Genomic DNA, 25,833 nt, shown 5'->3' with positions numbered 1-25,833 from the left:
AAACCTTTGTGTTCTCCCCAGTTTTCTGCAATTCTAGAGTTTACAATGTCCAAAGAACTGCCAACTGTCCTGACAGACATCTAAGTAAAAAAATTGTGAATGCATAAGAAGTACCTTGAATTTTTATAGAACTATTTTTAAGAGAAATTTTGAAAAAAAAAGTGATGCAAGTAGTTAAGTATTTGCCATTCCCATAGCTGAAATTTCAGCCTTTAAAAAATAATCAGCTTAAGAACTTCAGTATACTTTTATCCATACTTACATAATTAAATTCCAGATACATGAATAGTAATTATACTTTTTAAAATTACTAACTCATTACTCTTCTGTCAGACTACAAATTGCCAGACATAGCACTATCTCAGCAATCATCTGAATACTTTTAATGGCTTTTTTGAAGTGCATTCACCTGCCTGAAGTAACAAAGTAATCTTTTAACTTCAACTTTTAAAATAAACTGAACAGAAACTCAATATACATACACATTATTGGCAGATTACTGAGTTCAGATAATGACGTCTATTCCCTTTTCCAATAACCTCATGCAGTATCTGTTTGTTTACCTATATGTGGTTTTCCATTGAAAGATTAAACATGCTTCAAATTCTGATGACTGCATGAAAATATAGAACATTAATGCAGATACAACTGTCTTCTGACATCCAGTTTTCTGAAAACAGATGACAACTCTTATTGGCTAAGCTCATGTCTCCAGAATACTACTAAAATTGAATTTCTGGTTATAAAAAAGTTTATCCTCAAACATACTAAGGAAAAAAAAAACGCTTCTGTATAATTTGCATTATTTTTATTGCTTCCATCACGACAGGGAAAAAACGTTGAAGTTCTTTTTTTCCCCCCTCATAATAATGTCATCCATATTTTCTACAATTACTGTCCATTTATTTTTTTAGGACTGAACATACTTTTTGAAAAAGTATAAAGTTCTACTTGACAAAAAATTGAAAGAAATCTAATATGGAAGCTGATAACTCAGCTTCACCTCTTTTTAAGATGCGTCCATCAATTTTTCTGCAGTAAGGAAATGAACAGCTCTCTTCCAACTCTAGTGCTTACATGACAACTTAACTCTAGCCAGCAAAATCACCTTGCTGAAATTGCTCTTCAGTAATAAAAAACTTTTGTTTCCCTGTACCAACATCAAAACAGGGACTTTTTGTTATGCAACAGATTTGATCACAGTCAGTAAATTATGATTTCGTTCAATGTCAACATGGTTTCACTCCTTTCATGGGAAATCAACTACTAAAAACATAGCTAAGTAGGCAAGTAGTTAGGGAATATCTGAAATTGACTTTTTGCAAGCATATGCACGCATGACCTCAGATCACTGTTGTTAAGACAAAGGTTTCCTAAATAGCTCCTTTTTCAAAAAAAGCTATTTACCATAAGACTGAAACATGAGGTGCATGAAAACTTCTGATTTTAGAAACACCTTCACACTTAGTGATTTCCCATTTAAAGAAAAACAATCCAAGAACAGTAACTACTTGAAAACTTCCAACTACAGACTTTTATCAACAATTACAGTAAAATTATGATGTTGTAAACAAACCATGATTTCTTTTTCATGATATGCAAACACTTCAAGGAGAAAGTCTCTGTCAGGATGAGCAAATTACACAAAAACAGATATACTACAAAAGGATTTAAATAGGAACCCTTCATAATGAAAAGCAAGCACGACAGCACGCAAGAACTGAGCTGCAAGATTTACTTTCAATTTATCACATTCTTGCTATTATTCCATTCTTGGTTTCTTATCATTTAGCTTGATCTGACTAGCAAATATACTGCGCTCTGAAATTCTTTTGCTGTACAAAGTCACTTCATTGCTACAAGAATTGTAACTTGAAATCTTAAACTTTCCATGGCTGTTTGGTTTTGGGGGGGGGGGGGGGGGGGGTGGGTGGGTGGGTGGGTGGGTGTGTTTAAATTTTATCTCAAATTCTTTCTTCTCTTTAGCATCTGGGTTTATTAATTTCCAAATAACATTCATCTTCACAAAGTAACGTCATACTTTTGAGTGTCATTCAATCACAGATTTTAAATTACATTTGTGGAAAGGAAATGATGATTGACTATTCAAAGTTTTCAAGTAAGTTACATTAAATATGAAATACCTTATTTACCTTCTTGGTGTGAATGTAAGACGCAAACTTGTGAAAATAACAAAACAGGCACCCTAGTTCCATCTACTGACCAAATATTCTCAAGTAAAATATATCACACTCTTGTCTTAAAAAAGAAATTTCTTAATATTTCACATCATTCTGAAGATAAACAAACAAAATCTTTTCCATTAATTAACACAAATTATATTGTTTTCAGTTGCAAGACTGTAGTATTTAAAGCTTTGTTGTTTTTTTAGATTCTGTCACCACAAAGCACATTAAAAAAAATAAAGTATTTCAAAAGGGAAAGAAAAAATTCCACCTATGTAAAATATACTAAACTACAATAAGTATATTAACATGGTACTGCACATGTTTTCACTGTGCTACAGCAGAATGCTTTACTGAATTATGCATTGCAAGAGACTGTAAAATAAAACACATCATAAAGGACTACATATTAAGAAGCTGTTAATTATAGTCCATATTTAAGTTTTTATATGAATTAGGTTATGCATAACGTAAGATCAGGAAATCAAGACAGTTTACACATACCAAATAATTGGTAGACAGAGCTAAGGATTTAGGGTATAATCCAAATTGACACTTTACTAGATAGCAACATGGGTTATCGGTCTGTTATTTGTCCTTTAAGTCCAAAAAAAAAAAAAAGACTTATAATGACAGAAAAGTGTTGCCTGAAATGATTACAGACAGAAAATGAACAGGTTTGTCCTCATCACCGACAGCATCATCAAAACCCAGGGGCTGGGTGAAGCAAGGAGAACCGTGCCCAGTGCTGGCAGCAACCTTTTCCTGCATCCCTTCACTCTTCCTTTGGGTGACGGAGGAGACAGCGGAGTAGACAGCAGTTCCTGGATGGGGAAACACTGGGGTGAAGTCTTCCTAGGACAGAGAACTTTCCATGTCACTTCCACACCATAACAATGCATGGATGGCACCGATTTGCTGAAAATATGGGGAACACAGGGGACAAGAGAGGTAAGAGAAGTTTAAAGGAGTTGCTGCTCAATCTTTTCCTCTGGTGGTAGAGAAATTGCTTCATCCTTGGTTAGGATCTTAACACCAAGGCTATCCTTCAGTACTGGCTACTGAGATGTGGGACTCCCAACTTGAAACCCCTGCAGCAGGAATTGCTTAATTATTCATACAGAATGAGTGTTCTGAGCCTTCACACTAAGGGACACAGACTTCAAATTCCCTCAGGCAGAGAAAGGATTACAATTCAGGCAACTAGACTATTTTCCACTGAAAAACAGAACACTTTCTTATATTTAATTTCAGCAAGGAAAAGTATTTCAATTCAGTTAAATTCAGTTACATACAATATAAATCCAAATAGCACTTAAGTCAAAAACTTGGAAAATTATGCAGTATAATAAAAAAGATCTGGCATTTATATAAATGAGACATGATTATTCCCATTATATCAAATAGCACTCTCCCAAATACTATATTACCTGGACAAGATACTATAATACATAAGGAGCTCTTTTCAGCTTTTGTAAAACTTGCAGTGTCATCCACATATTTTAGAAATTAAAAGAACACAGCCAGAGCAGAAATATCTATATACAGCTTTGTATGGCATGTTGCATAGAGACCTGTGCAATATTTATCAAAGCTTATTTACTTACAGAAAATACAGTTCCAGGGTCAAAGCTATTTGTGAATTAAGTCACAATTCAGTGAATAGCTTTAACAGAGAAAAAAAAACAAAACAACCCAAAAAACAAAACCCCACAAAAAACAGAAGTCAGTGCTTTCCTTCTACGCTTTCCTTCAAAAAGTTAAAATCCAAAGTCATTTTGTTTGCAGGCAAGCTAAGTATTCTATGCTATTCTCAGAGTATCTACACTTTGTTCATTTTTCTATATAAAACCATTTTTGGTCTGCCATTTTCATGGCCTTTATCATACTTGGTGATCAAAGACTTAGATCTCATTGCATCGATATAATTTCTCCCTATGACTATGAACAAAACAGGAATATATAGGAAGAGTCAAAAAATGCACAGGAAGAGGCAAAATTTAAACACTTAACATATATCATGAACAATTTTGCCTTTCACAGACTTGCTACCATTGTCATAAAGTAAGAAATTAATTATTAAATAAATGATCAAGAAAAATAGTTGAAATCCACATCAGACAAGCACCAGCTCAAATACCAGATTTACCAGGAATTGGTAGAAGGAGCAAATGCTGCAGAAGGAAAGACTGTGAAGATGTCAGAAGTCACCCACTGTTTTTGTGGAGGAGCAGCATTACAGCAAGCCTTTGTATCTTCATTGCTTAACCTTCATTAAGATGATATGACAACAATATGAAGACTCTTACGTTACTATCCAGCAAGTTCTGAGTATATAAAGCAGTGGCAGAAAACATCAAGCCTATGCGTTGAATAGGAAAAAGAGAAAGCAGTTATTGCAAAAGCGGAAAACGCACTTCTCCTCTAAAATATAAACCAAATAATAGTACAAGTGTTTGTTGTGATAATTGCATTGAAATAATGGCTTCAAGAGTCAAATATATTAGCAGACAATTTTTATTTTGCAACATTAAACAGTCAAATTATTGTCAGGGTTTTGAGCACAAAAGCCTCAACCTATCTGGTCATCGTGACAAAAACAGCACGAAATGTACCCAAAAGTGTGAAAACATGGACACGCACACACACAAAGAGCTAAATAAAACAGTTTTGGAATTTAAATCTTTTGCAGAACATGGTTTAGATAAGAAAAACCTATATCCTCCCCCCCAACCCCGAGAGAATAATAACACTCTAAATGGCTGAAACTAACGAAAAGCTTAAAATCTTCATTAGCTCTTGTTACGTCTGAGAAACCAATGGCTTTGTAAAAACAATGCTGAAACACCAACTCTCATAAACACAATAAACTTCCAAGTCCTCATTAACCAACTGGTGCCAACAGAGGTCAGTCTGGCCAGGAGCTCCCAGGACAGATGAAAGCCCAGGGCCAGGAGGGAAGCAGACAAGGCAGGTGCAGGCTGATAATGAACAGGTATCAGGATTGAGCACCAGAACCTACATTAAACAACACCAGGAGCCAGGTCATGAGGAGCAGACAATCAGAACGTGGGAGCCCCCACAGAGTGTGTGTCCACAGTCCAGTGCAATGAGCATCAAGAAGCAGAAACCTCTTACCTGCAGAATGGATAAAATAAAACTACCCATCAGGCCCATTTGCAGCTAGTCATGCTTGGGCCTTCAGATGCAGGATGGGATGGGAAATAGCTGATACTCCGAATCCCCGACCCAGCGACCATTAGTTGGTGAATGAGAAATCTGAAGTTTCCTTCAACCATTTGGAGATATGACTTGAAGCCGTTATAAAAGATGATGCGTATTCTGTCTGCCCAGGGAAGTTCACTGACCAAATCATGGCTTTTCACAGAAAATAGCCAAAGTGGACACTGAGAGCCTCTGTGCTTACTATGTCTGGCAAACAGTCGTACCCAACATAATTATTCCAACAAAGTTTCTTCACATATGGTTATGGGTAAAGATTAAAGCGTACAACAGGCTTCAATCACAGTTCAGTCTTCCAATTGTTACTGAAATACGAGTTATACCAGATAAAATAATTCAAGCACAGGCATGTACCTAGAGAATTGTGTGACAGAAGTGTTACATCTGCCTTGTATTCAATTTCTTTCAATATCTCAGTCCCCTATTTAAGGAGAAAGAATTGCATGCAAGAAAATTATTACTTGGCTACCTTATCGTTAATAATTTGCCTAAGAAGTGGGGTTCAACTACATCTAGAAAGGTTTAGAAGCAACAAACTGAACATGCTGTGTAAGGATTACAGTGTAAAACGTATGTTATGTTACAAATATTATGACATGCAATACCGACCAGTAAAAGGCTAAAAGGACCGGTTTGCTGTTGTTTAATCGAATATCAATAAAACTATAGTCTTCTAGGTACAAGGTTAACTATTGATTTAAAAGTCTGCATCGCAATTATTGTTTCAATTTTCTTTCCAAGAGGTTCAAATGTTACTGTTTCTAAGTGACCTCTGCTAAGATTCACATGCAAAATGAGTGCTGCAACCCACTGAAAGAGGTTATTTATTTCCTGTATTTTTATATTATCCATACTGAAAGAATACTAATAAAGGAAAATGTGTAAGTAATGTCAGGAACCTGATAAGCAGAATAACAAAATGAGTCTTCTAAATGATCTAAATGCATGTAAAAAGCAGACATAGAATATTGACTGGGGTAAAACTAATTCAGGTTTTGTTTTTGTTAGTTTCATTAAATTCTGTCACAGTTATTTAAGGAATTCAGAGTAGCTCAGTAGGATTTAGCATAACTGCATATGATCGTCTAAATCCCCACCTGCCGAAGTTGTCTGCAACCTTGGTGTTGAGATCAGCTTCGTTTTCTTTAGGCCAAAGGACAAAAAAAAAACGTTCAATCAGCTAAGAGCCAGCAAATATAAAAATGTAGTAGGTCCAGACCAATTACACTTCAGAGTGATTTATCACTAGGAAAGGCTAATTAATATCTGTACTCCCTCCATCTAGATTTATTTTAGGATATGGTAAGTTAATTCTACTTTGTAAGTCACAAAAACACGACCAATAGTGTCTTGCCAACACTAAGAAAAAAAAAAGCTCCGAGCTTCTCACTGTAATATGCCACTGCCAGACACCTCTGCAGCACGTACTTCAGAGAAGGCTGCACCTTCTCTTCATGTCTAGCAGTATTTCAGTCCTTGTCACTAGGTCTCATGTTTGGCATTTGGCCTACTGGCATGCACTTACCCAGTTTGTTTCAGAAAATACCAGAAAACAGCGATTAAAAGAACCTGATCCTTCCAGAAGAGGCAGAAGCCCATGTGAAAACTCCCCTGGGTGAGCATCCAGGTTCTCCTCGCTTGCTGGACACATGCTGAACCGTGGCTTTCAGCTGCCCTAGCTGCGGCTCTGCCAACGCACAGGCATAACTCTGACCTCTGGCAAAGGGACAAACAACACCTTGTTTTGCAGATGGTCTCTGATCCTCATATTCAGGAGGGCAAGACTGTTTAAGAAAGAGCCATTCACTAAAGCTTGTATATTCAACATCTTGTTCTTCTCTGTGTATTTTTGATGGACATCTAGTCTAGCAACATTCAGGATAGCCATCATCTGATTTTTCAGTCTCTGCTTTTCCCCCACATTCCTTAATTGAGGCAATCAGCAACTGCAGCCTAGAGCTTATTTTAAAAAGATTCATTTTGGTCAAGCATTAAGACAGTTCTTTATAAACTTTGTTCTCTAGAATATACCATCTACTTTACTGATTTTTCAGTCTGGCACCTTGAAAAAGATTTACCATAAGGGGCTTTTCTACCCAGGAATAAGGCCGCTTTAAAATACACTTTAACATATGTGGTGCAGGCACTGATTTAAATCCTCCTATTGGTATCTTCTAAACGAAGAAATTGCATCTAACGTTGAAACAAAAACTCTACCAATTTAGTGAGAACTCCATAAACTTAGCACGTAGGAAGGAAAAAGGCAGGAGGGGAGCAAATGGCAAACAGGGCACTGCTGATATACAGGTAAAAGTCTGACTTCCGTCTGGAGACCAACTAACAGTATTTGACACAGAAAATGGAAGGCAACTGAAAGGAGCAAAAACAATTTAAAAAAAGCAGAACAAGGATTAGAGTCCTTGCAGGTCCTGAAACTTACAGCTCCCCTATAACTATAACATACCAATCAATTGTAAATAGATATTCATGGAACATGCCAAGATTTTGAAACTTTTTATTTTAAAATGAGATGGTATCAAGTTATTCTTAAAGAACAGGTGCATTAATGCCATAGTTTCTGAAATCTTAGTGCCTTGAATGTTATGAAATATAATAAATCTGTTTCTGAAATCTTTGGTGCCTATTGGTACCATGTACCAGTAACATTCTTAGCCTGCAACATAGAAGAAAATACATTTTTATTGAGACTGACTAGCATATGGTATAAATTCAGAGTGCTCTATGCAGTAAACAAATTTAAAAGGATTGTAATCTATTCCAGCAGATTATCCATCTAAACATGTTGAAAATTGGCATTTGCAGTACAGATGTTTGATCCTTAAAATTGTAATTCTGTTGTACAATTGCTCAAAAAACCCAAACAAACAAAAAACAAAACAAACCCCACCCCAAACCAGCTTTCTTTATGACAAAACTACACTACAGATAGGCAGAGTTTTTACCAGTTTCCTACATTATTTTCACCCTTAACAAACAGGTCTTATTTTTCTTTTTAATACAAATTGCAGGACAAATGTTTTTTCAAATAGTTTTTATCAGCATAATCTGTTAAATATTAAAGCAGTCTACGGAACAGGCATTTCCTAAAGCATATAGATATAATAGACAGTGTAACAACTCTCTAATAAGGAAAACAATTTAAATCAAAAGATAGACATTTCCTCTCTATCACTTTTCAACAACCATTTTGAAAGCAGGTAGTATATAGGCTTCTTGCTCCTCAGATGCAGATTTAATCTTTTTCGATTCAGTTGTCCTTTTTGCATTGTTCGTTCCCTTCTTGGCCCTAGATGAAAAAGTGTATTGATTTTTACCTAATCTTATGACTCTTGCTGTACCATCAATGTGGCATGACAGAAGTAGCGTTGCTATGGCTGGATAATGCTACCTAATTGTTGGTGACTACCGTTCTCCCTAGCACCTTTTCCTATTTTATGTAATTCTAGTGGTATGAATAACATGTGTGAACATATTGAAGCAAAGTACTACTCTGCATGAGGCCATGCAGAGGAAACCCTTTCAGTCTCAGGGCTGGGGAATTTTTCAACTAGGGGGAAAACAACCCCAAACAAGTAATTCATTTTGCTGCATAGAAAACTGTCTCAAGCAGCCTTTTCTGTATACTCATTCTGAATTGCCTTTTTTTTTTTTTTTTGGCAAGACTAGGATGATTTTGCGATAAGAGGCAGAAACCAGCAATGCTGTTTACAGCTTTGTTCCTGGGCTGACAAACTTTGACTATTTACTTAACTGGTAGATAGGCAATTTGATTGCCATGGTGGAATTAGTGTATTAGTTCATATGTTGCTTAATACACATTTTCCTGCATATGGTAGAGAAAGCATTTTGCCATGGGTTTGTTCATATTTAGAGTTGGTGTCAAGTTGTTGCCTCATATTTTAGAAAAAATAGTCAAAGCAACTAATCTAGGAAGATTCCACAGATGATTTCAGCAGCCTGTTTTCCAAGCAGAAAAATACAACATGCATCAGTGCTGGTTTTCAGCTGGTTAAACTGTTCACTACCAAACAGCTTCTGAACCAGAAGATCAAGACAGTAACTGTACTTAAAACTGGTGGTTACGTCAGGGCAAAATGAGTTTGGGTGTGAACAGAAAGTTATGACAGCAAGAGCTGTTGACAAGTCACACCAACAGAAAACTTCTTCATTCAATTTTACATGCTATTTTGATGCAGGATAAAGTTATTAGGGCATAAGGAAAATAGATCATCTCTCAATTCATCTCATTTGTACCCACGAACACTTACAAATACAAAAATAAAAGTGAGAAATGAGAACATGTAGGCTTACTAACACAGGCCATGACAGATCAATCTGATGACTTCATAAAGAGAAAAATCAAGTTTCATTTATGTTTAGTGAATTGTCCTCAGGGAATTAAGACACAAAATATGCATAAAGGTTAAAAAAAAGTTATAAGGAAAGTAAAACAAAAAGATATGAAAGTCAGGATACCTATGCAGGACTGTAGCCAATTTATGTTTTAATACTCTCATTAACCACAGATTTAAGTTGTTCAAGGATTTGAACTCCTCTGTCATAAAAAATGGAAAGCATCAAAATAGAGAAGAACCAGACTGACTCTCACACAAAAATGGACCAAGATGTAGTACACTGTGCAAAGCCATATACTTCAATACAAATTATGAGCCCTACTCCAAGGTAGCATGTATAAACAGAGACAGAAGGATGCAAATGCAGTTAAAAGCAGTAACCCCGAGACACCAAATGTAGTTACCAGCTAATAAAAACATAAGACAAAACCAAGATCATGAACGTGACAGACACAACCACGGTAGGTGCTATGTCTTGCAGTCATAAGCAGTAAGAAGGCACTAAATCGCATGTGTGAGCATCTGACCTTTATATCTCTGGCTCCACAGTTGTGAAAGCGCACAGGTACTGCCACCCTCAGGAGCAGCCAATTAAAAAAATACATTCTTCCAGCTGTAGACACAGACATGCAGTTGCAGACTTAATCATTTTAATCACAGCATTGCCACCGATTACATCTGTGGTCTTGAACAAATTCTCTTTTTGCTTGAGTTTTTGCAATTATAAAGGGTGAAGATAACACCAGCCAACTCTACAAAAGTGTTGCTAGATTTACTATTCAGTAGCAGTTTGAAAATGAATACTGCTGTATAAACATTGCATTTTACTGCAGGGCTGAATGCAAACTAATAACTAGCATTCCAACTGCCATCTTCTGCATCTACTTTTGGGGTTTTTTAAACACGTGCAAACAAATTCTCTCAAAGTTAATAAGAGCAACATGTGATTACTGAAGGGACTTGTGTCTTTCTCCAACCTAGAAATCTCCATTCAGTAACATTCAGCTTAGTCTATTGCCAGAGTATTCATATCAGAAGATTATTGCTGTATTTTCATTATATCAATATATTGTGATTTTTTTATTGACATATAAAAGAAATTATGCTACTATAAGAAGCAAAACTTGATTTTTGACATTTCCCAAAAAAGGCAAACAGTCTGAGAGTCCTGCTACTCTAAGCCTCCAAACCAGACTCAGTATCAACGCCTTTGAACTAACCTTAAGCCACGGGTAATTATACCACATCTTGGTGGAAAACCATGTTCCTAGTAGTGGCCCTGACAATTAGCATCTGTATCGGCAACAGGAATTTGAGAGAAAGGCTTCCCATCTCCACTGGTACAGGATCTTTGTGCTGCTGAGAGACTTTCCAAAGGGGAAGCCCCTCAGTTAAAGAGCCTTACTCTTAAGTATGTGCTGGAAAGGGAGAACTCTGGTGTTAGGTCTTTCCCTCTAGTGAAGGAAAGTTTATAATTAAGCTGTGCCAGAAACAGACAGCAGTGTAAAACTAAAGAACAATATTCTACTACTATCAGGCATCAGGAAAACTGGAGTGAAATTATCCTCTGCTTTGCAGAGTTCCTAAATTGGGGGAGATCAAAGTCAGCAGCGCTAAAGCAGTCTTTATAAAAGCCCAGCAAAAACATTGATGCTGTGTCCCGTCATGGTAAGACAGCAAGCTTCAGGAAGCCTTCAGCATCCAGAACTGCTTGTTTCAGTGTCTTCACAGACCACAAGGATTTCTTAAGCAGACCCTTGACTGAGACAGCTGAAGGTACAATTGAGCCTGCTTACACTGCAACATAACCTGGGAAGGCCTCACTAGGCTCATGGGCTAGACAAAGCTGGAAAGTAATGCGGTCATTTGTACCAGCAGCTGAAAACCAAAAAGCACAGTCTGATGAATGAGGTTTGGGGAGGGCTATTCATTTGGGAGAGCGGGAAGGCAGTGACTGGGGAGGAGGAGGTTGCTAACAACAATAAATACAAAGTGAAGCTCAATACTTTTTATGAGGTTATCTGCTGTGGAGCTTAAGCTCTGGTATCCTTGGGTTCAGCACTGCTTGGAGCACCCCAACAAGAAAGCTCCATCATTCACAACCCTGGCACTCCCAAGCTCAGACAGTGAGTCACCTGCATATCCAACACCAGGAGGGAACACTCTCTCACCACAGTAATAAAGGCACTCAAGGCCAATAAAACATCCACTGTGCATTTCGCACAGAAATGGAAAGAGACTTGTATCGCCAACATAGATTCTTCGGGCATACAACAGAACAGAAAGATATATGAATCATAAGCAACATCTAGTTTTACACCCGTGAAAATGAAATTTTTACCAGAGTCAGATTAAAACAATACCAGAGAAAGGATCACTTTTGATTCATTAGCCTGAAAGGGATTAAAGGTATGCTTCAGGCTCTAATTCATCCTTACTAGAGACAGTGTAAATATCACCCAAGTGGGCAAAAGTCCCCACTCTTATCATCTGATGTTCGCAACCACCCAAAGTACAGACAAACATGAGGAAAACAGCTATAGGCAAAGCCTCATGAAAGATCCAGCATCCGGGTTTCCTTTTTCCTGGAAAGTGCTTAGACTACCTAATTTTCATGCAGTAGACAAATAAGCCTGAGAAGAGTGCTGTTTGATCAGCAGTTTTATTAGAATAAGCAAACAACCTAATACAGATTTCATGTCCAGGAGGCTTACAGAAAGTGCTAACTTCTTCTAAGAAACTTAAACCATTCGTTAAGTCAGTCTGGATCTGACCTACATTATACTGAATGCGCTCTGGTAAATAAAACCCAGTTGCCGAAGCCAGCAACGTTTTTCATATTAGAAGCTGCTTCCTAATCTTTAACTTCTAAGGGTGATAAATGTAGTTTCCATTTTAAATCTGTAATGCTGTCACTCTGAAGTTATCTTGTTGTGAAAGAGGAAGGGTAAATAAAGAAATTATCTGAAAGTACTATAGAAAAGCACTTCAAGATGCCCACTAGTTGCTTTAGCTCAGCCAATAGTATTCTTGCACCAACATACTCTTTATCAGAACAGTAAGAGTACTTAACAATCAAATGAAACCAGAACGCCGCCTGTGATGATAGTGTTAGAAAAGAAATTTATTTTAAAATGCCACACAACAGTGCTGCTTTGCTAGTTGTCTTTCATTCCCTGGCTTGCTTGAGACTGACAACTGAAATTAAAAGTATCTGAATGGCCTGAGACGCCACCATCCCTGTCAACAAGCAACATTGGTATTTTCACATCATGACCATTACTTGTTCTATTCCTGCTCAAAATCTTTTTAGAATTGCTTCAGTGTGAGATCCGTGTTTACAAATAATCTTAATTGGTATTGATCATACCCACAAAGTTTATTTATGCATTGAGCATAAAAGGTAGTCAGAGTATAAATTCAACTTCTACATGTGCTGAAAAAAAGGAAGCAGCAATAAAATATACATGAACACAGATTATGAGGGTTCTTGTAGACAGTTTAGAGAATGGTCCATTTGAACACAAACTATTTTGTTTTGTGTGTACAATCTGAAAAGCTTGAAAAAACAATGGGAAAGACAGAAAAATAAGTACATTTTGAAGAAGTGCTACATAATATTAGGAAAAAAAAAGACAGCATCAAACCTTAGGGGGCTAGAGTGACAGTGACAGAGAAGACCCTTTAGATTTTGGCTATGACCCACAGCACTCCCATTTTTCTCTTCCAGAACTTACACTGATCCTCTAGTTTTTATTGTTCATTTTGTGTGCTCTCCTCACATGTCCATTTTCAATCAAGAAACAAGAGAACTTATGCAAGAGCTAAACACATTTCTCCTCATCTAAATCAGAGTTCTGGCATGGACAGACACAGACAGTACAGCATTAAGGAGTCCATAGTCTATTTAGACAGGTTTCAGTGGCAGCTGATCAGGTGTTTTTAAAATACAAGTTTCATGTTTAAGCAGTTCCAAAAAAAAAAAAACCAAACCCAAAAAGCCTTAAAGCAGATCTATCATAGATTAACTAAAAAGCTAGAATTATTAGAATGCAATGGGAATACGCAAAACCACGTGGCTGCTCTCATGTAGTGAAATATGAAGTAAACCCATATTTTTAGTTCAGGGATTCTCAAGCGTTCATTTCAGACACATTAAAATTTTCCAATGGAAGGACACAACAAATATAGCAGTATATTGCAATTATAGCAATAGGGCAGCAAACATAAACCTGCTGATAGTAGAACTACTTGTTAAATTACTTTTTGTGGATTCCTCAGAAGGTACCCACAAACCTCAGGTTGAAAGCCATTAATTTACTGTTTCTGACCTTGCAAAGACCTCTGCTCACCTCAAAACTTTATGCCACAAGCTTTATATGGGTCTTCAAAAACCTACTTTATTTTTAAAAACCACAACATATGCAGTAAGCTGAAAAATATCCCCAACACATTTACTGGTAAGCAGGTTTTACTTAATTTTTTACCAGTGCCAGCAATCCACTGGATTGTATTACAGTGATTTTTCAAGGACTACGCCACAATTCGCAGGAAAAACATCAGTCCGACATTTCAACCAGAGCCTCCAACAGAAACCCCAAATTTATACTAAGAAAAAGAAATCAGCAAAAGTCCCACCTGAACAAATAACTCATATCCAAAGAACTACTGAACGGATAAAAGGCATGTATTCATTTACCAAGTGGTGAAGTATAATAAAAATGTTAAATTAAGTACTTAAAACTACTAAATAGTCAGAATTGTTGTAGACCAAGGCTATTTTTTCAGTCTAAATACCATATGGGTGGATGTGTTTTTCTTTCATTTACTGGAAACAAAAGTCATGCTATGTCAGCATATGGGCTGCTAAATAAATCAAGGAGGTTAGTTAAATACACATTCAAATGTTAGAGAGAAAGAAGACATTCCTTAACATATTTAGTCTTCCTGCAAAGTTGATGGGGGAAAAAGGCAACTAGTTTACAGAAAAAAAAAAATTAAAGTGAGAAGATCTGATGAATTTATGAAGTCAAATAGTCAAATTGTAAAAAGACAATATGAAAACTAAAAGCAAACACTAAATAAGAGGAAGAATTCAGAAAACTATCCATGTATAAGTCTCTATTCATTCGTGTATGCTTTACTGAGGGAAAGATTATCATACAAAGAAAAATACTGAAAATATTAATTCTGCAGCTATCTCACTCAAGTGTGACTTCTAAGTTAAACATAGATGCCACACTGTCTTATCAAGAACTCAAGAAGTCTTCTAGAAGAAACATGTTACTTCTGAAAAACAAGCCGGGGCTACATTGTAAAACTAAAGAACTGCAAACTTGGCAAATGTAAAAAACCAAACCTCACTCAGAGCAGAACTTACTGTCATTAAATCTGATGTTAAGCTGCCCTCTTCAATCATGAATTTGAAGGATTCACGTCCTTTCTTGAATAAATACTTCAGTACTTGTAAACCATCATGAAAAATGAAACTACAGAAGTCTGAGGTCTATCAAGAATTAGTGTTCATTCAAGTGTAGTGGTATCAGACATGAACCCATTTCTGAATGAAAGCTCATCACAGCCCAACCTTCATACAGATGCTCCTATCCAAAGAGAACTATGCACAGCTGATGTGCAAGTCTGTCAAACTACTTTTGCAATAGTTCAAACTGTCATACTTGGGCCATAAGATTCCCTTCGTTCTTTCCTCTCATAGCTCAAAATATAAGAGATAAACAAAATGCTACCTCTGCTTACTTCTTATTTACTTGTTCTTAGAATGGTATTATCATGCTAATAATTTTTAAAGAACACACACACGAGAAGAGCAAAGCTCAAATCATTCTTAAAAAAATTTATGCAGAATTCAGGAGATCTCTGTCACCTGCTGAGCTGTGTCCTTCATTAAGGGTGAAAGACTTTCCCAAAGCCTTGGGTTTGGAACTTTCCCCCCGCCAAAGACCCCACGCATTCAACCGGCTTATTTTAAATTTGATTCTGTACCTTCTTACTCAGCTACAACTCATGAGTCCGAAATAAACAGCAGCTCAGAGACAGAGGATTAACTTCCTTAGAGCAATATTAGATTAAGTGACAGCATTTATCAGACTCCAAAAGATAAGTCAAGAACTTCAATACACCCAGTAAACATGGAAATGCCTAAAGCTCACAAAATGTGTGCACGTTTCACAAACAAATCTGGACACGCTTGTCTGACATTGCTGTATAGCTGTTGTGACTGTGCAGCATACTATACTGAGCAACCTGCATATCAGATGGCTCTCTTGTAGCCATACCCCTCTCCTTCTCCCTAGAAAGCAAGTTTATGCAGAATAGAAAACTACAAAATTAGAATTGTAGCACTCAAGCACTGCATTGGTACAACTGATCTTGCATCACAAACCTTGTGGGAACATCATGTGTCTCAATGGGAAAAAAAAAAGAGAAAAGAAAAAGAAAAAATTTGAAAGTCTGAAAATAATACAGGTCAGAGTTCTCTAGGAGTCAAACAGATGAAATTCTACAATATTTCAGGAAAGCATTACTCATTCAGCAACGTAGCAACTTTTTTGCCAAGATCTGGCAGGGCAAGGATGGAATGAAACAAGTGACTCCCAAAAGGCAAGTGATTCTACTAGAAGACATAAACAAAGATAATCTATAGGTTTTTCTGCGTATCTGAATTACTTTGGTATTGAACAGCACGTGTAGCCTGAAGGTTTCCTTCTTTTGGCTTCAGACTTACTCTATAATTTGATTAAACCAGTTCTCTAAGGCTTTCCTGGTTTTCAGAAGAAACAAATTTGTACTCTGAAGTAGCATATCAACGAAATCATAATACACTACCCTACTAATTGAAGTGTATCAACGTAATAATCCATGCAGTGATAACTGAAGTCACAGTTAAGTATTTAATCTCGTAAACTATCAAATGAACATAGCAAGTGATAGAAAAATTGAGGACAATGTAAGAAAATGCTTTCCCAGTCCCCCTTTGTAAATTAGGGCAAAAGACAGGCCAGCGGGACGAGGTGGTGGAGTTGCTTTTTATGTTAGAGGGCAACCGGAACATATGGAGCTTTGCCTAGGGGTGGATGAAGAACGTGTTGAGAGCTTACGGGTAAGAATTAAGGGGCAGGCTAATATCAGTGACACTGTTATGGGTGTTTACCACAGACCACTGGATCAGGAAGAGTAAGTCAATGAGGCCTTTCACAGACAGCTGGGAACAGCCTCACAATCACAGGCCCTGGACTTCAACCACCCTGTTAATTGCTGGAAAGGCATTAGAGTCAGACTTACACAGTCCAGGAAGTTTCTGCACAGCATTGATGATAACTTTGACACAGGTGGTGGGGGAGCCAACGAGAAGAGGTGTACTGCTGGACCTTGTACCAACAAAAAAAGGACTGGTTGCGGATGTGAAGGTTGTGGGCAGCCGTGGCTGCAGCAACCGTGTGAAGGTGCAGTTCACGATCCCGCATGGAAGAAGTAGGACAATAAGTAGGATTACAACCCTGGACTTCAGGAGAGATGACTTTGGTCAGGTTAGGGATCGACCTGCTGGAAAGCAGCTCTGCAGAGGGACCTGGCAGTCCTAGTAGATAACAAGTTGATTATGAACCACCAATGTGCCCTTGTGGCCAAGGTGGCCAATGGTCTCCTGGGGTACTTTAAAAAGAGCGTGGCAAGCAGGTCAAGGGAGGTCATCCTCCCACTCTGCTCTGCCCTGGTGAGGCCACATCTGAAGTACTGTGTCCAGTTCTTGGCTCCCCAATTCAAGAAAGACAAGGAACTACTGGAAAGAGTCCAGCGGAGGGCTACAAAGATGATCAATGGGCTGGAGCATCTGTCTTATGAGGAAAGTCTGAGACCTGGGTCTGTTCAGCCTGGAGAAGACTGAGAGGGGACCTCATCAATGCTTATAAATATCTAAAGGGTGGGTGTCAAGAGGATGGAGCCAGACTCTTTTCAGTGGTGCCCAGTGACAGGACAAGGGGCAACAGGCACAAACTGGAACACAGGAAATTCCATTTGAACACGAAGAAAAACTTCTTTACTTTGAGGGTGGCAGAGCACTGGAACAGGCTGCCCAGAGAGGCGGTGGAGTCTCCATCTCTGGAGACATTCAAAACCCGCCTGGATGCGTTCCTGTCCAACCTGCTCTAGGTGAACCTGCCTTGGCAGGGGGGTTGGACTAGGTGATCTCCAGAGGTCCCTTCCAACCCCCACCATTCTGTGAGTTTGTGATTTGCTTTCCATTTCACACTTCAGCCATGGCAACAGGAAATACAGCACATTTCCGTATGTAACAAGGAATACTGACCCTTCAGACCACTGTCTATCCCAGTTTAGGTCCCCAAAAGTAAATGGCCAGAGCAAGAACCAGCCCTCTGCTTCACTTTAAAAGCATTCATAAATCTCTCCTTGCCTTGAGGACAGCACTTAGTACTCCTGGAGCTCAGGCCATCACATCATTAATTCTATCTCACCCTCTTCAACAAATATTTCTGGAGCAATAGGTGGTAGCTAAGAAGTACTAAGAAGTTACCATAGGCAGAATTGAGAAATTCAGTTTTAACAGGCAAATGACAATGCAATAGACAAATATATAGTCAAACACAGTAGAAACAGTATCAGCTTAATTCCCTGCAAACTAACTTTACTGAAAATAGGCAGTAAAAACTTGTGTCAAAGCACTGCACTGCAGATAAGTCACAATTCACTTGTTCAAAGTCTTTTGTCTCCTCTTTTCCTTTATAATCATTCAGGGAAGGACTCTGATTGATTAGCTAATTTACCCTTTGTATGGTCTTTTTCAATAGAAATCATGTCAGATTTCCTTTGTCTGACATTCCAGTTTTATGGCCTTGGGATATTAAAGTAAATTCAGCCAGTTTAGATAAAGCCACTGTAGCCCTGTCCTGTCACTGCGTAATAATTATAACACTTAAATCACAGTAGAAAAAGTTTAGTACAGTTTTACAAGATGCACTATGTTACACTGCAGTGAAAGGTTGTAAAAGACAGCTTGCCAGATATCAGTGTTCTTCAATACATACAGTCTCCACATTTACAGCTGTGCCTCGCCACCCAAGGCTGAAATCATCTCTCCTTTGCCGACTCCAGAGTGGATATATTTGCCTCTTTCTTTTCCTGCTTTGTGTACATTATCAGGATGCAACTATTCAACTGCTGCATTTCAATTCCTCAGTGTAGATTTATATTTTACATTCTCCTTCCTCCTCCCACCAAAAAAAAAAAAGAAAAGCCTGGGTACATGTGTAACTGAAGACTATACATCCCAAATAACATTTAACTTCTCTTCAAGTCACATACTATAGTCCAGCAAACGTGCTTTCCCAATGCCTAATAAAATGTCACAGGCTTTGTATTTACCTGAAATTACAGGGTCTCAGCACTTATCTTGGCCTGAGCTAATTTCATCTGCGGTAACGATTGCCTAGAAGTCAGGTGACAATTCCCTAGCCTGTTTTAGCTTCGTTCTATAGGTATCATATATGCAAAGGTCTGACAAACTTACATAGTCACTGCTTAACAAATAGTCTGTACATTAACTGGGTTCAAGGGAGGCTAACTATGAACTTTTAACGGGTGAAAACAGTCAAATCTTACATGGGAACCAAAAGAAAGACCAAGTAAGCAGAATTAAAAAAAATAGAAGAGTGCTGTAACTATATTAGAAAAGAAAAATATCACAGCAGTGCCAGCACCCCACTGCAAACCAGTATCAGCAAAAAGACCAGGAGAACTTGTTTCACTTCCAAGGAAAAGCCATGAACCAATGCCACGAGTTTGAAATCTCATCAGATGGCATGGCTCAGCAAAGTAGAGGCGAAAAAGAAGCCTGATTGAAAACCTTCCTTACAATCTAACTATAAATTAAAGGAGGTCTAATCAGATTTAACCAAGATAACCAGACCAACTAGTTCTGGAATCAGAGACAGTCTTCATGACACACTAAAGTCTCACCCATACCTTACCCATGGTTTAAACATACAGAAGTAGTGACACATCACTGCCAAGAAGGTGACTTTTGAAACCCTTCCTAAATCAGAGAGGTTGGGAAAAATCATGGTTATTTGCAAAGGCTTACACCAATAACTGTTCAGTAAGAGCTCATTTTCTGCAGTATTGTCTTCAGATAACAAGTTAAATAAAAATAAATTAATATAATCAAAGGCTGTACTTGTGTTAATGAATAAACAACTTGTTGTATTTGCTTGGTTTATCACATTCAACATTAAAAACACATATTCAAGGTTGAGGTGTAAAACTGGTGTCATCACCATACTCAGTCTGCATCGGTTTGATGTATGCAGCATTATGCCTACTTGGCATACATAATGAAGACAGTTGGGCACCATGGCTCATTTGAGAAGCCACTTGCACACCACTTCCAACACCAATAACAAATGCTATGTAGGATCAGAAAGAATGCACATATTAAGTTCGCCAATTTGAGCATTTTAACTTATACATATATTCCCCTTAACAGTAGTGAACCATGTTTTATACCATTTTCCATATTAAAGTTTGCCACTTCATAAAACTTTCTCATCATTTTTGCTAACTACATTAAGCCATTTCACTACATGTTTCACTAACATTTTTGTGCTTTCACATAACCAGTGTACTTCAGTTATTTTAGTGAATATGTATCTCCAAATCCTCGGCTCTATTCATGTTAGTCTGGTCTTTAACAGGTGAAGTCAAAGCTGAAAATTTCAGCACAAAACCAAGATGTTTACAATTCTGTCTCTGGTGTAATTTCCAAGATTTTTGTTTCACACCCTCTAGAACGTTTCATATCATAGGCCCACACAGTGTCTATTCCCTCTCCAGTAGTATGATCTGGGACCCAGCAAGGGAAAGGAAAACGACAGGCAATGATTCTGGCATTACATTCAAGTTCTTCTTCTAGCTTCTTCTCCAACTCTGGCATCTGTTGAGCAACAATAAAAAGCTTTCAGAAGCAGTAAAAACCAGAAGCATTCAAATTTGAACAGAAGCATTCGAATTCAAGTGTTTAGAAGTCCAAGGTTTGAGGAATTTTTGGATGAAAAATTAGGAAAGTATTCATGATATCCATTTTGTCTTCGATGCATTGACAAATATCTAAAACTAGAAAATGGTTATTGTGCCCTAATTGGTGAGATCAAGAGAATCATAACTCTAAGTCCTAAAAATTCAAACAAAACTCATAGATAACCCCTTAGATAAAAAAAAAACACATAAATTAAGAAAAGAGTTTACAGATTCCAATTCATGATTCTGTTCAGTGGGATTCTTCACTGTAAAGAATGAGAGTTCAGTCCCCTGAATTTATGCTATTTATGACATCCCAAGTCATATGAACTATTATGTGATACTCAAAGGCCAATGCCTCTCATAATTTCCGTCCAAACACCAAAACAGATCCTGGGACACTCAAAATGTCATATGGCCAACAACCCAAAGCAAACATTCTGCTGTCACTGAACGATGAAGTACTGTTATGTTCAATACTATTGAAAATGAGGTTTGCTGGCTCCAGCCTGTTAACAGATGCATGTCAGTCCCTGCAGAGGTACTGTATGAAACAGCACATAGAATCATAGATAGGTTGGGTTGAAGGGACCTTTAAAGGTCATCTAGTCCAACCTCCCCTGCAATAAGCAGGGACATCTTCAACTAGATCAGGTTGCTCAAAGTCCCGTCCAACCTGACCTTGAGTGTTTCTACAGATGGGGTATGTAACACTTCTCTGGGCAACCTGTTCCAGTGTTTCACCACCCTCATCGTAAAAAAATTCTTCCTTATATCTACTCTAAATCTACCCTCTTTTAGTATAAAACCACTAACCCTCATCCTATCGCAACAGGTCCTATTAAAAAGTCTGTCCCCGTCTTTCTTATGTACTGGAAGGCCACTATAAGGTCTCCCCAGAGCCTTCTCTTCTACAGGCTGAACAGCCCCAACTCTCTCAGCCTGTCCTCATAGGACAGGTGCTCCAGCCCTCTCATCATTTTTGTGGCCCTCCTCTGAACCCACTCCAACAGGTTCATGTCTTTCCTGTGGTGAGGACTCCAGAGCTGGACGCAATACTCCAGGTGGGGTCTCACCGGAGCAGAGCAGAGGGGGAGAATCACCTCCCTCAACCTGCTGGCCACAGTTCTTTTGATGCAGCCCAGGATGCAGCTTTCTGAGCTGCGAGCACACATTGTCAGCTCACCTCCACCTTTTCATCCACCATTACCCACAAGTCCTTCTCTTAGCAGGGCTACTCTCAATCCCTTCATCCCCCAGCCCGTACTGGTACTGGGGATTACCCTGACCCAGGTGCAGAACTTGGCCTTGTTGAACCTCATAAGGTTCACACAGGCCCACTTCTCAAACCTGCCCAGGTCCCTCTGCATGGCATCCCGTCCTTCAGGTGTGTCAACGGCACCACTCAGCTTGGTGTCATCTGCAAATTTGCTGAGGGTGCACTTGATCACACTGTCTGTCATTGATGAAGAGACTGAACAGTACTGGTCCCAATATGGATCCCTGAGGGACACCACTCATCACTGATCTCCATCTGGACATTGAGCCATTGACCACTACCCTCTGGACATTGAGCCATTGACCACTACCCTCTGGATGCAACCATCCAGCCAAACCCTTATCCAACGAAGAGTCGAGTCCATTCATCAAATCCATCTCTCTCCAATTTAGAGAGAAGGATGCTGTCAGGGACCTTGTCAACTACCGCTGTGCAGCTCTCCTTGGTCAAAGGCCTATAGTCCAGCTTTCCTCCATCTGCAAAAATTGAGCAGATAACGAAAGCCAAGGAAATATAACTACTCTTCCAGAACAGCGCAACACCCTGCCCAGTCAGATACTCTATCTCCAATAAGTACTTTATAATTCTGCTATGGATTGAAAAATGAATTAACCAATCTAGACTTCAAAGAAATTTCTTTCCCAACCCAGATAGTGATTATGTTCTGAAAAAAATGAAACTTGATAGATTCAGACATTTTTGTCCTTTGGAAAAGTATGATGTTACACTTAAGTAGACTGGTGCACATCCATTTGGAATTCCTTTTATTCTTACATACTGCATCTATCTCAGGGAGTAATTATAACAGCAAGCTCCACAATTGACTTCTATTACATGTAAAAAATCTATTGACTTTGATAACACGACATAGCATTCAGATATTAAACAGTTAAAACAAATACAGCTCAATTTAAATCACAAAGGACACAAAAGAAATTAAAAATTCAGAAAAAAAAAGAAAAAACACAACAGAACATTATTAGAAAACAAGGCTGACTCAAAAAAATGTATTTCCAAAGGCTGCAGATACCTCCCACTATCACATACATGCAGGGTGTGCCTTTGATCTAACATCCCATTATAGCTGCATTTAAGCTTACAATGGAATATTTTAGGAAAATTATAGTCATAGATCTAATATATCAAAGAGTTGCCGCTGAATATTTTTAAGCATTCTGTGCTCTGCTTTCATCCATACAGCAAATGCTTTTAAACATTTTTGCTACCACACCTTAAATAAACTAGAAAAATAAGCCCATTTTGGTGTCTCAGACTGAGCTGAGACACCAGAAAAGGAAGGACTAAGTTGTTACAGAAATAACAAATATAGACATAGCCTAATTTTTAATGAACAATTATGAAAATTATTGACAACTCATGTCTATATTACCTCAAATTGGAAAACTTCATTAATAGTTCAGTCAAAAAGAACTGTATCCTTGAACCAAACAGTCAAAGTAGTTTTTAAGCTAAATCTCTAAGTAGTATTAGGTGTTATAATCATACTGTATTTTATATCAAAGTGGGTTGGATTTTTTTGTATGTCTACATAGATATACAGTTTAATAAACCTTTTGTACAGTATATAATCAGTTAAAATACACAGAAGCTGTGAACACAAACACCTGCAAAGAATTCTGTCATCCCACCTGGAGCAAGTAAAAGTCTCTTTGCAGTGACTCATAGACAAACACACCTTCCCCCAGATGCTTGCAAGAACAGAGAGGTCTTAGTCTTCCTTGAAGATCAATAAAACCAAGTTCTGTAAACTAATCTTGGATACAACATAAAAGCACTGTGTGACAGCATCAAATCAGACCAGTATTATTAAAAAAAGCTAAAGAGATCTATTGCTCTCAGTAAAAAAGACAAAATGCATTACAGTTTCTAGAAAATCAATTTAGTCATTCGGGAGACTAAGAATCCAGAACTTCCACAGTAAATTTAAAGGGGATCATGAGCAAACAAATGCTCAGGAAACACAGTAGTTTATGTGTTTGTAACTGTTACATTTATGAGAGTATTTTTATTGGAATAATTTAGCCTAGTATTTACTGAAGTTATTCTGAGCCCTATAGCTACTCTTTCTATCACAGCTGTTACTAATTTATCTCACTTTATACTGTTACATTTAAAGTTAAGCCAGTATTTCTGCTACGTTTACTCACATTTTCCCCAGGGCATTTGTTTATTTCTAATTTACTGAAATATCTTTCTTCACCTGCCCCTCAGTGCAATTGCAGAATTTGACTGCAAATTCAAATATTTATACTGCCCTCTCCTGGAACCCAAGCTAGATACATAACATACAAACCTGGCAACAACTGTAGCACAAGTAACATCATAGTTCTCACTAATATGCAGCCCAAAAAAGCAGGGCGGGGAAAAAAATAAAGTGTTTTCAGTTTCCACCATGAGTTACAATTTGAATCTCAAGTAGGTATTTAATTCCAATGCTGTTAAAGACGAAGTAGAGAATAAGGATGCTTTATTACACCTCTTGTTCCATCTTCCTCTTACTACTACAGAAATATAATTGGTGTATGTTGTACAGCATAGCATCACATAAATCTCTTTACCCATTTCATCCCACATCTGCCTTAGCAGAGCAAGAAGCAACACAGTAGCATTTATGGGATATTTCTGTTTTATTCCTCCACATGCATTCAACCTATATAGAATATTCTAATATTAAATCAAAACTTCGAGAATATTTAAATATTTAAGATTTTTTTTCTATTCTAGGAAAAAGAGAACTAGATCAAGCTGAAAGCCAAAGTGAATGTAAAGCCTGATGGAATGTATCGAATATATCACTAAAGCAGTCACTATGCAACTCAATTTCTACACCGGTTTTGAAGAACGCGTTTTCCCCAGACACACAATGAACACAAGCTACAAAGCCTTTGTAAAAGGCAAAGAATTTGTAGACTTGTACTCTAGCAATTATACTTGAGTATCTGTCTCTCTTCCCATACCCTCACAGTCTAACATGGGCAAAGGATTATTTTAATATACCAGCTGCTGGCCTATTTGGGGTGATGTGTTTTTTGGAAAAGAACGTAAGTTCAATCCGCTAACAAGGTTCCCAAAAATCAGCTGTAGACAACTTCCTACTCCATTCTCTCCCTGCAAACTCAACGGTTTTCCAGTACGAAAAACTGAAATTTTCAAGAACTAATCTATCACCTTCCCCCCCTAGCAACTTGAGCACAGCCATTTTCATTTTGGTTGTGAACTAATGGACAGAAAATACTTCTCAAAAAAATACATATATTTTCAAAGCTCCAGTCTGCATACTATCCCAGGTTTTATCATGGTAATATTAATAAGCAACAATTAAGTATCAAAATATTAGTATCAACTACATTTGACATTCTGCAGGTTGGTTCATTTTGCAGATGAATGTACTAACACTGAATGCCTTGATATTAAAATAATTAAACAATGCAAAAAATAGTAAACTTACCATTTGAGGTACCCCAAAAACAACAACATTCGTATAACGTGAAAATGAAACCTAAAATAAAATTTGAGAACAAATCTTAATGAAAATGGCATTTATGCTTGGAGAAGTTCTCACCATTCTTTTCCCCTAATCCTTCTAGCTGCACTTCTTTCAACAGGGATTTGGAACAAGAATAAGAAAGGAACTCCAATATCAACTTTGCATCACGTAAATTTCCACATAAAGACAACT

At 37.8% G+C, this 25,833-nt stretch overlaps 1 protein-coding gene across 6 annotated transcripts in view; it reads right to left on the bottom strand.

Moving 5' to 3' along the window:
• Nucleotides 1-1,942: 1,942 nt before the first annotated feature.
• ATPSCKMT (ATP synthase c subunit lysine N-methyltransferase) overlaps nt 1,943-25,833 on the bottom strand; it is a 28,251-nt gene continuing 4,360 nt past the window's right edge. For 2 of the 6 annotated variants that reach the window (XM_063326178.1, XM_063326176.1), the window contains exons 4-5: nt 25,603-25,653; nt 7,155-20,771 (exon numbers count right to left, since the gene is read on the bottom strand). In XM_063326178.1, coding sequence (XP_063182248.1) covers nt 20,574-20,771; nt 25,603-25,653 — 249 coding nt within the window. In that variant the 3' untranslated portion in view covers nt 7,155-20,573. The other 4 variants (XM_063326180.1, XM_063326179.1, XM_063326182.1 and 1 more) reach the window with 4 other exon arrangements.

Source organism: Chroicocephalus ridibundus, chromosome 2 (genome assembly GCF_963924245.1).
Source record: "Chroicocephalus ridibundus chromosome 2, bChrRid1.1, whole genome shotgun sequence".
Lineage (NCBI taxonomy): Eukaryota > Metazoa > Chordata > Aves > Charadriiformes > Laridae > Chroicocephalus > Chroicocephalus ridibundus.
Note: the sequence above shows the minus strand (reverse complement) of the source record. Positions and strands in the feature narration are given on the sequence as shown.